The 12294-nt window shown below is 35.0% G+C and overlaps 1 protein-coding gene across 6 annotated transcripts in view; it reads right to left on the bottom strand.

Moving 5' to 3' along the window:
- TMEM161B (transmembrane protein 161B) overlaps positions 1-12294 on the bottom strand; it is an 85209-nt gene that overhangs the window by 55367 nt on the left and 17548 nt on the right. For 2 of the 6 annotated variants that reach the window (XM_037032024.1, XM_037032025.1), the window contains one exon: positions 419-522. The exons of 3 other annotated variants lie outside the window; for them this stretch is intronic. In XM_037032024.1, coding sequence (XP_036887919.1) covers positions 419-522 — 104 coding nt within the window. Of the gene's footprint in view, positions 1-418; positions 523-12294 lie in introns of those variants that run through there. One more of the 6 variants, XM_037032026.1, reaches the window with a different exon arrangement.

Genomic DNA, 12294 nt, shown 5'->3' on the forward strand with positions numbered 1-12294 from the left:
AGTAAAGTAAAAGGACCCTTTATTCATAGTAAACTCTCCACTGAGTCACTAATAATAACTAGGTCATGTGAGTCATTTTTTCCAACAATTGTGAAAATAGCTAAGCACGGCAATTCACAGTCTCATCCTTTTGCTAACCAACTCTTTAAAAAAGTAACCATAAAAGTCATGCATTATTTTCAGTGGCCATGGACAAAAGGGGACAAGGAAGGGGAAGGGGGCCTGAACTTTTAACCATGACCCAATTACCTTTGTGTTAAACAGATAAACCACAACACTGCAAAAGGAAGTTAAATTTTCTTTTAACTGTCATATTTTTAGAAAATATTAATTAGCACTTAACTAGGAAGTTAATCAGCCTGGTAAACTCAGTAGAGATTTGTAAATGCCAGTCACAACCAACCTATACTTGACTTACCTGCCATTACAAAGTAGCCATCGAGCAAGAGAATAGTGAGGTATAATCTTCTGCATGATACTGGCCATCACCATGGTAACGACCAGCTGTATACCTATTACACCCTGTGTAAAAAAACAAGTTTAACAAGAAATGAACTTAGATTTGAGGACACTGCTAGGAAACTTTCTATATATTTTGAAAATGAAATTTTACAAAAAAGGAGTTATTATTAAACTATTATTGCCATTTAGGTATTCAGGACTACTTATATTTAAACTTAAAATATGCAATCTCATCTTATAATCTTCTACTAGTTACCCAAGAGTCACATTCATATGTACAAAAGTTAAATGAACTAGCACACACATTCAAAAATCTACTCCCAAGAAATGGTATCTATAGGGTATCAAAATGAAGTGAAAATTAGTGATTTTTTTTATCCTTCTCCAAATTCACTCTGTTCAAAACTCATAAAATACTAATGTGGCAAGCATTAAAAGTAATATGTGTTTTTTTTTTAATTCTGGGGTGGTAGTGAATGATTAGAGTATTAATTAGAGTGTGATATGGCAGAACTGGCCTGAAAATCACTTTCTAGAAAATTTAATTCTCGCTGCCATCACCAACTTCCACTGGGTGGGCCTTCAACAATGTCCAAAATCCCCTTAGTAATGTCTTCATCAATCCATCTTCTGTTCCCCATGACATCTAAAATTCAAACATTCTCCTTTCTTCACACCTCCAACCCCCTCAAACTTGTAACTCTCCACTCTGTAAACAACAGCTATTTCACAGAGAAAATACATACCATCAAAATATGAACTCCTAGCTTCCACCAAGCTCACAATCACTTGGTGATTGAAAAAACTACACTAGTTTTTTCCCACACCCTCTAGAAACAGCAGTTCTACAATAAATCCCTACTCCAGTGCTTCAGAGCCTATTCTCTCACTGATTTTCAGAAAAACTAACCACTGAAGAGTTTCCTTCCTGTATCATATTTAATCTCTTATTCATCCTTCCTATCAGCATTGCAACACCTCTAAGTCTATTTTTCCAAAAAACAAAAACCAAAACAAAAAAACAACACACATAATAATTTCCCCTTACTCTATAGCCCTCCTCGCTCCTATTGAGTCACTTTTCAAGACGTATCCTTAATTCTATTTTCTCACACCCCCAACACAGTTCTGATCTGACTTCTGCTTCAGCCTATTCCACTGAAACAACTACCATCAAAATCACTTCATCTTGCCAAATTATATTTGCTTATCTTACATCTCAGCAGGTTTCCACAAGGCCTACCACAACCATTGCTTTACTCTCCGCTAGATGATCAATTCTTTACACTAGTCCGGTGGCTCCTCTATCCCAGAAGTCCAAAAATAAGGTTGAATTTCAGCCCTGGCTGGTGTAGCTCAGTGGATTGAGCACGGGCCTGTGAACCACACGATCGCGGTTCGATTCCCAGTCAGGGCACATGCCTGGGTTGCAGGCCAGTTCCCGGCAGGGGACACACGATACATTGTGTGTCCTCGGCAGAGGCAACTATATACTGACATTTCTCTCCCTCTCTGCTTCCCTTCCCCTCTAAAGATAAATAAATAAAATATTTAAAAAAATAGGCTGAATTTCAACCTCAAACCTAATTTACCAAACAAGTACCTAAAACATACAAAATGTTTAAAAGGAAGCAGTATAGCATACTGATATAAGAGCATAAATTCTGAACTCCAACTACCTGGTATAGAATCCGCCATCCACTAGTTGTGACTTTGAACAGGTAATTTAAACATTTTGATTCTTGTAAGTGCTCTGATAGGGGATTGAACCTGCAACCCTGGCATGTAGGGATGACACCAACTGAACTATCTGGTCCGGGTAATTCAAATGGAAGTCCAAAAATTTAAACATTTTGTACTTCCATTTCCTCTTCTACAAAATGAAGCTTAAAATTCAACTACCTTATCAAGTATGGTTAGGAATTGTGCCTGGTACAGAGTTAGAAGTCAATGGGTTAGTACTATTTGTTGTTATTGCCATGGTTATCACTATTTTTATAGAAAAACATTTGTTTTTAATATAAAGAATAAAAGCCTTTTTTAAAAAGATTTTACTTATTTTTAGAGAGAGGGTAAGAGAAGGAGAAAGACAGACGGAAACATCAATGCGTGGTTGCCTCTTGCATGCCCTCCACCGGGGACCCATCTTGAAACCCAGGCATGTACACTGACTGGGAAATATATCAGCAACTCTTTGGTTCACAGGCCGTTGCTCAATTCACTGAGCTACACCAGTCAGGCAGAATAAAAGTCTTTCAAAAATATCAGTCTATGAGGTAAGTAAGTTGAAAAAATCAAATTTCATCAATTGTAACAAACTGATCAGTTATCATCACTGTAACAAATGTACTACTGTGGTGTAGGACATCCATACTGGGGAAGGTTTTGCATATGTAAGGAGAGGGATGCATATAGAAGAACTTCCTGTATTTTCCTATTCATTTTGCTGCGAACTTAAGCTTCTCTAAAAAATAAACTCTATTAATTAAAACAAATTTTTCTACATAGAGAAACACTATAAACAATGTCAAAGACCAGCTGGGAAAAAGCATTTGTAACTCACATAACAAATGGATATTTTACTTATTAGATATTACAGAATTAAATGACATAGAGACTAAAAGCACAATTCTAAGGATCAATGAATCCAAGAGTTAGTTTTTTGAAAAGATAAACAAAATAGACAAGCCTTCAAGTAGGCTCATTAAGAAAAGAGAGAGGACACAAATAAACACAATAAGAAAGAGGAGAAATTACAACTGATACCACAGAAATAGAAGGGACTTTAAGAAATTACTATGAAGAACTGTATGCCAAGAAATTTGAAAACCTAGGTGAAATGGACAAATTTCTAGATATTACAGAGTTCTCATAAATTAATTAGCAAAAGACTAAATGCCTAATTAAAAAGGAACAAATAGGTACAGGGAGTTGTCAAAAACAAAAACAAATGAATAAAAAACTATAAATGGCTCTGAAACAGGCTGTTTATAAAATGTCTTTGAAACCTAACTCAGCTATGGTTTTACTGTAAATACTTTAACGCCTTAAGTTTTACAAATTGGGTTAAGGCTTAGACCACTTTTATATTCACCTAACATCAAAGGTTACATTTTCATACTCTCTTCTTTCACATTTTCTATCACTCAAATTTACTATCCCCCTTTTTTATGCTAAGATGACATTTACATATTTTTAATAGTATAGTGTGCTATTTATTTTTATTGTACTGGGGTGGTATTGGTTAATAAAATTATACAGGTTTCAGGTGTACAATTCCATAATACATCAACTATGTATTGTATCATGTGTTCATCACCCCAAGTCAAGTTTCCTTCCATCATCATTTATCCCCTCTAAACCCTCTTCTATGACCACCTTTTCCCCTTCTCCTCTGGTAATCACCATGCTGTTGTCCACATCTGTGAGGTTTTTTGTTTTGTTTTGCTTAATCCCTTCACCTTTTTCACCCCGTACCACTATTGCCCCCTGGGTTAGCTGTCAGTCTGCTCTATATCAGTGAGTCTGTTTCCATTTTGTTAGTTATTTTGTTCATTAGATTCCACAAAAGTGAGATCATATGGTCCTTGTCTTTCTCCGTCTTATTTCACTTAACATAATGCCCTCCAGGTCCATCCAAGCTGTTGCAAAGGATAAGACCCCGATCTTTTTCATGGCAGGGTAGTATTCCATTGTGTGAATGTACCACCGCATTTTTACCCACTCTTCTATTGATGGACACTTGTGCTGCTTCCAAATCTTGGCTATTGTTAATAACACTGCAATGTACATAGGGCTGCATATATTAAGATTTCTTCAGATATACTCCCAGAAGCGGAACTGGCTTGTAATGTAGATCCATTGTTAATTCTTTGAGGTAACTCCATACTGCTTTCCGCAGTGGCTGTTACCAATCTTCATTCCCACCAATAGTGCACAAGGGTTCCATTTTCTTTTATTGTTTCTTGATATATTGATGATAGCCATTCTGACTGGTGGGAACTGATATCTCCTTGTGGTTTTAATTTGCATTTCTCTGATGATTGGTGATGTTGAGCGTCTTTTCATGTGTGTATTTGACATCTGTATGTTCTGTTTGGAGAGGTGTCTGTTCAGGTCCTTTGGCCATTTTTTAATTGAATTGTCTCGTTGGTGTTGAGTTCTATAAGTTTTTAAATAAATTTTAGATATTAACCCCTTATCAAATATACATTGGCAGATATGTTCTCCCATTCAGTGGGTCCCCTTTTCATTTTGTTAGTGGTTTCTTTTGCTGTGCAAAAACTTTTTGGTTTGATGTAATCCCATTTGTTTATTTTTTCCTTTGTTTCCCTGTCTGAAGCAATAGATAAAAAAACAAAAATACTGCTACAAGAAATGTCTGAGATTTTACTGCCTATGTTTTCTTCTAGAATTTTTATGGTTTTGAGTCTAAAATTTTAGTCTTTAGTCCATTTCGAGATTACTTTTTTGCACGGTGTAAGAAGGTGGTCTATTTCATTTTTCTGCACATATCTGTCCAATTTTCCCAACATCATCTACTGAACAGACTGTATTTACCCCATTGTACGTTTTTATACGTAGTTTGTAATAGAAGTTCTGCAATCTCCATATAATAAATGCCATTACAAAGAACTCTTTCAGGCAAAGCAAGGTCAAGAAATATATTGGCAAGTACATCAGAAGGCTGGTGTAGTTGAGATTATTATAGACTTCAAAGTGAAAGATACTTTTTAGTTAGAAAAAGTTCTGTGGACAAAGTGAACCTCAGTCTGGTCTTGAAAGAAGTGAAAGTATCACAGCATCTTTAAGGTCATCTAGTACCGTATCTCAAAAACATATATAACAATTTATTAGTGTTTAAACTCCTTCATAGCAAAAACCATATTCTAGTCTCATCTAGTAAATGTTACAGGTATTAAATGCCAGTTTAGAAAGATGAATCTGGAAGACCGATATGACATAATATGATGAACTAAGGAAGAGGCATCTTGCTGAACTTCCCCTCTTCCTACCCCAAATCACAAACCTAATAAGATGGTGCTGACAGACCCACTACTGAACATGTAAACTATAAGAAGGCAAAACAAATAAAAATCTACAAACTGGATTGACTAGAATTAGGAATATAAACTATGTTTATGCAATAATCCAGACCGGAAATGATAAAAGCTTTAAATTACAGTGGTATCTCTGGTACCCAAAAGAGAAGAGTTATAAAGATATTGTTGCAAAATTCAAAGGGCAATCAAATATGGGGGCAAAGAAAGAATCAAACAGACCAATGCTGAGAAAGGTTAACACCATAATATAGCTGGAACATTATCAGTGTTGTAGTTGATATTTGACTAAAGATGTTCGACCCAAAAGTATAACTTCACTCCATTTCTTTCCTATGCCATGTACATGGTTTTAAATAAAGTTATAATACCTTCTCAATACCTCATCCATGAACTGTGTACATATACAACAGGAGTTTTCCCCAAGTTTCTAATAGAAGCTAATAAATTTTTCCTAGAATGTATCTTCTGTTGGAAGACTATCTATATGTGCTACTCAAAGAAAATATGTCACCTTTATCCCAATACAGAAATCTACCTAACCTTTGAGAGGTAGTATTTAAATTATGTGGAAAATATTTCACCAAGGTTATTCTTTTTCATATAGATTTAGGAAAGAATCTTTGGAATATATTTTTAAAGTGGCAATCATTTTATAGAAATATGTATTACCAACTTAATACATTATTAATAAAAAATTTAAATAAACTTTTGAGACATTAGTATGTGATTGACAATTATAGTGTACATGCCAAAGATTAACACTGTATAAAATGTAACAATAAAACATAAAGTATAAAACTCATTAACTAAGAGACACAACTATTGGAAATTTTAAAACAAACTATTTTAATGACTTGACCACCCAACTCAACATCTATATATTTATACAAAAGCAGAATTTTTTAATGTTTAAGTTAAAAGTCAAATTTCCTAAATATTTTTCATCATGTTTAATCAAAACCAAATGCTGAAATAAACTTAACCATAAGCAAACACAACCTCACAACTGTTAAACTACACAGAGACACAGTGAAGCTATGAAGTCCATCACGACCGAAGTCTCAAATACACAACCATATGGGTCAGTGATTCCAAATAGCCTTAACGGTTTACTAGTGCGTTAAAACAACTTGATCAAAGAAGATAGCTTCTGTTTGGATTAATTGCCCCCAGGTCCTGATTCCTTCATAACTGGAATTGGGGAAAGTCGTTTATGAAACAGCTCGTAAGCACCCAAGAAGGGTGAAACACTGAAACACTGGAGGAACTTAGATTTCAACCTCTCCCATATCTGTTAAGTTAACCTGAGGCCAGGAAAAACAAAAAAAAATGTTATTTGTCTTTAGGGGCTAGAATGATCATTTCCATTTTTGTCAGTAATCATTTCTAGGTAGCTTAGAAAATTATTACCAAGGAAAATTAAGCAATTCTCCAAGAAATAAAGTATGTCAAATGGCAGTATTTTATCTTGCTTGTCAATATTAAAAACAAAATTCCCAAACTTAAATACAAACGGGCTGCAATTTTAAAATTCATAGTTGGAATATTGTGTCTTCAGTGGCTTTGACATATTGTTTTGTTGTAGGGATAGCCAGACATATTCAGACAGACTTCTTGGAGATGCTCAAATAACTTAAAGGTCTAAATTTTGTTATTTCAACCTACATTCAGAATAAGTGTAGAATTCAGACTCTGAATATTTAAAGAAACTATTGCTAAACTATATACAAAAAAAGAAATCAGAATCCAAACAACTGAGATCACAGACCTACCCAGTTCAGACTTATCCAGAACCCAGACCTCTAATTTCCAACCTAGCCCTTTTTCCACTAGATTGATTCAGTGCATTTGATGAATATTTACTGAGCAACACACTATATGTGCTGAGCATTAGACCACTGACATGCAGTAGGGAGAAACAGCAGTCTCTACCATCAATGAGCATCCAGTCCACTAAAAAAGTAAATGGACCATTACAAATGGACCATCCTCAGTGATGAGAGGATAGACAGAGAATTCTATGAGAAAATAGCAAAAAGAAGAAAGAAATTATTAAGGGCAAAAAATTCTGAAAGGGCATTTTGGAAGACTAAGTCTGGTGAACCCTCAGTGACACCTGCTTAAAATGAGATGACAGTACGTTTGGATAAGATACTGAATGGCAAAACTAATGAGTTTATAATTTAACCTGATGGCAATAGGAAACCACATAAAATGTAGTATGACCACCTCAGTATTCAAGAAAAATCTCCCTGGATACCTTGTAAAGAATGGATGAGGAACATCCCAGCAGAACTAGGGCAATTACCCAGGTACGAGAGGAAGACCCGTATTAAAGGTAGGAACGGTACTCCAGGAAGCAGGGTGCAGCCTCTCCTACTTTGGTGAGAAGGACTATAAATCACTAAATACTACGTGACAAATGAATCAGAGCCTCAGTCAAGCAATGTTAAAAATCATTATAAATTCAAATTATGTCACCATAGAAATTTATATCTATATATGAGCAAATAAAAAAAATTAATACATGCTGTCTGATTAACATGCATTCAGTATCTTGCTTGCTGTTATCAGGAACTTGGCAAAGAGTTTTTGAGTTTCCATGTTATATCCCAAATATTTAGCACAATGGATTTAACAGCACAAGGCACATAGTAGGGCACTTTCTATTTGCTAAGAATGAATGAATGGCATTACTACAAAAGCATCTGTCTTAATAGAATATGATCATCTAAGATGATCTAAGATAATCATATTAGGTAATAACAAATACATATATTAAGACAACACTGCAACCCAGTTTCATATGAACAATGGGTCACAGAAATTCAAAAATCTGGGTATGAAACTTTCATAGTGTGGACAAGACATAAGGTGGAAAATGAAATCACACAGATGGAAGAGTAAAAGGAAAGGAATTCCAGGCTAACCTACAAATGTGAATATATAGTAACTATGGGACAGCAAAAAGCCTAGCTCAATCAAAGCACACTTTAGTATAGGACAGAGTTACAAGAAATAAGGTGAGAATTTTAGACTGCTGAGTCTTTTAAACCAAGAGGATACATTTAGCTGATGTGTTTAAAAAGATCACCTTGAAGACTTTTATTTATTTATTTTTATTTTAATATATTTTATTTATTTATCTTTAGAGGGGAAGGGAAAGAGAGAGGAAGGAAACATTAATGTATGGTTGCTTCTTGTGCATCTCCTGCAGGGAACTGGCCCCTGCCAGGAACTGGCCTGCAACCCACACCTTGAAGACTTTTAAATAGGCAAGGGTAGGAAGATGAAATAATGCAAGTAGCACATATGGAATATATTGATCAACTAAAGAGAAAACCTAAGACTAAGACAGAAGTGACTGAAACTAGAAAGAAAAGACCAAAGATAAAAGACACCAAAAGAAACCAATCAAATTTCTGAGTGTGAATGAACATGAAGGAAAATAACTGTAGAATGAAACTGAGCAATGCCTCCAAATTTATTTCAGGATGTTTCAGTTTGGGTGATTGGCAAAAGAATCCTAGAGCTATGGACAGAACAGTTACAGACTGAGGGAAACTCAAGGAAATGAACCAGCAAGCCTCAGACAGGCCTCCCAGGGACAGTACCATGGCTGCATCCTCAAACTCCCTGAACACACAGAAAGCATGCTTTTGCTGGTGGTATAATCAATCTATATGAGACAGAATGGCAATAATCAGGTAAGAGTTTTATTAATGTACAGTAAAACACAAACCACCAAGTTGATCAATGTTCAAATTCACTTAAGTGTTCCATTCAATTACTGTCTTGACAATACATCGGAAGTCAAATTAGTACCAGGCTATGTATGGGGCGAGTAGGGATTTAAAGCAAAAGGCAGCATGAACAGGCATTTCATTCAGGCAGTGCTGAAGTCTGAAGAAATATACAGAATATCGCTCTAGAACAGCAATTTTCAACCTTTTTTCATCTCATGGCACACATAAAGTAATTACTAAAATTCTGCAGCATGCCCCAAAATATATTTTTTGCTTATCTGCCAAAAAATAAGTGTAAATTTGATTCATTCGCATGAATGACAGTTTTTGTTGTAGAAGCTGTTGTCATCTTTTCTATTTGACCATCTAAGGGAAAAAAGGTCAGTGCCCCTGATTAAATAAGTCAGATATCACATTTTTATTGCTGCTCTAGAGTGTAAAATATTCCCGCCCCTCAATAGCTCCAGATAAATATGTTCAATTCTTGCTATTTAAATTTTCTGTAGACTTTCCCACTGGCAAAACTACTTGCCAACTGATACACTTTCTTTACATAAAAACCCATCTAAAAACTATTCTAAGTAAATATCATCGATAGGGCTATAATTTGTCTACCGGAGGCATGGGAACCAATCCATATTTAAGTTCAAAATGAGAGGACAATTTATTTCTTCCATCATGCACTGATTTTATCAAACTTTTAAAGTGTTAACCGCTGACACCTACAAATACTATGTGCTAAGTGACATGGGAGAGGTCAGTGCCACTGTCAGAGGGGCACTCCAAGAAAGGGAGTAACTAAATCTACACAGACCAGCTGGGAATGACTGGTTCACAAGGGTGACATCTGAACTAGGCTTACGAGGTTTGAGAAGCATCCCTCTGTCAGAAAGAAAAGTAAGATAAGTTTAAACAGATACACTTATTTGTACAAAGAGAGTAAGTGGCATAATCCAAAATAATCAGTGGTTCTATTGGTAGACTTTGGTTGGCTTCCATAGAATGGACCTTTTTGCAGGTGCTTCAAAATCAGTCCAGCATCTTAAGCCTGGAAACAACCAAATCAAGTTATATTTTGGAAGGATAACTCTGGCACCATGATAGAAAAATTAAGTGGAGGGGTAAAAGTAATTGGAGGCAAAAGAATAACTTAGAAATCAACTGAAATTCGTAGCCTGAACTAAAACAGATTCAAAAACAAAATAAAAATAAAAAATAAAAATTTTTAGAGAGGAAAAAAAAGAAACTATGCATAAGATTAGTAACTATCTCTACAAGGAAAAGTATCAGAGAGAATGATAAAACTTAGGTGATTATGTAAAGATATGATGGAAATAATGCAGATAATAATTCCTTGAAGAAACTAAGCAATAAGAGGAAAATCTGTTACTAGAATGGTTTACATTAAAAAATATATTTTGTAAAGGGGGAAAATGTTTAAGGCAATAAAAGTAACATGCTTAAGGCAAAATGGAAGTAACCACTATTAAGGGGGGTGCTGAATATTCTAGAAAGAAGTTAGCTGTGAGAATTTAATCACTTAAGAATCAGAAATAGGTGAAACCAAAGATATAAGTTGAAAGCACAACTTTATGAGACCTTATCCTACTAAAAAGAAGCACAAATAGATATAGAGATGTCTGAAATTTTAAAACTTGAGTGGTCCAAATTTGAGACACTAGAATATTAACCACACCAAAGTCAGGATCTTGGCAATGTCACTCCAAGGAGGTCTAGAAACTAAAAAAGATATGTCTAATGAACTTACACGTGTAGATGATTGACAGACCCAAACCGAGTATCTAAAAATGATTACGTCCAACAGGTTCTTCAATATGATTGAGGGCTGTCTAGATTTAATACAGGAGAGATTCTTCCATATAATACAAAACAGCATAAAGCAATCATAAACAGGTAAGAAAATTCCTGCCCATTAACCACCTCTAAAATCCCAGGGTTGATTATATGGGCTATCCTGGCCTTTATCTGGTTTTATAACATAAGTCCAGCTCTTATAGACACCATAAACAGGCCTGAAAATATGAAAAAAAGGACCTTTGCTGAATAAACAAAAGATTTTGGTAAGAAAATGCTTTAGCTAAAGCATATAAATAAGGTCACCTATTAATATTTCATATACATTTACTGATTTAATTATATGAAGTCACAGATATTTAACTGTTTTGACCCGCTAAATGGCAACTTCATATAGTTCAAATTCAAACTATAGAGTACAGGTGGCACCCACAAGGCCCACAGGCCGAATCCCGCCCTCCACCTTGTTTCATCCAGCCCAGCACCTTGTTTCTAAACAGCGGCAGCGCAGAGCGCTTGCTTAACTGTTAAGGAGTAGTCACATGTATACAGCTCTAAAATTACTTTCAGCACTTTGAAAGCAACTGCAAGGCTGAGGTGTCTCTGGGTGAAAATGAGTTTGATACCCTGCAATTGAAATTTATATATAAGATGGTAAATGAGTGAAAGGGAACTGTAAAACACAATTATCAAGAGCTGTGATTTTGAACTCAAGTACATACAAAGGTTTTCGAATTTAATTGTTTACACAATTAGGTTGGTTTGCCAGCATCAATGTTTCATCACACAAAATACATTTTTAATTTCTTTAAAGTAATAAATAAAAGCAGATATTCTGCTACTCTCCAACTAAAGAGTAAGAAATTTAATGTACTTTAGGTAGAAAATGATAAACGCTCAATAAAATGCCTAGGTACATTCTAAATATCTTTGTAACTGTAATTAGACCTACAGTACAGTAGAATGCATGTATCTGACGTAACTATTCAAAAAGAGCAGCTCCAGGCTTCTGCTGAAGATGATGAGATAAAGCTGTTTTTCAGAGTTAGATTAAATTTAGAAATAGACTTTGGACATTTTAATCAATCTAAATTGATAAGACAAAGTAGACCTGTTAACAAATAGAGGGTAAGGATACACACTTTTTCATAAGAAAAAAAGGCATTCTAGTTAAATCTAATCCATAAACTACTTTAACATCAGTTAAT

This window comes from Sturnira hondurensis, unplaced genomic scaffold (assembly GCF_014824575.4).
Source record: "Sturnira hondurensis isolate 20B ecotype Veracruz unplaced genomic scaffold, ASM1482457v3 Scaffold0021354, whole genome shotgun sequence".
Taxonomy (NCBI): domain Eukaryota; kingdom Metazoa; phylum Chordata; class Mammalia; order Chiroptera; family Phyllostomidae; genus Sturnira; species Sturnira hondurensis.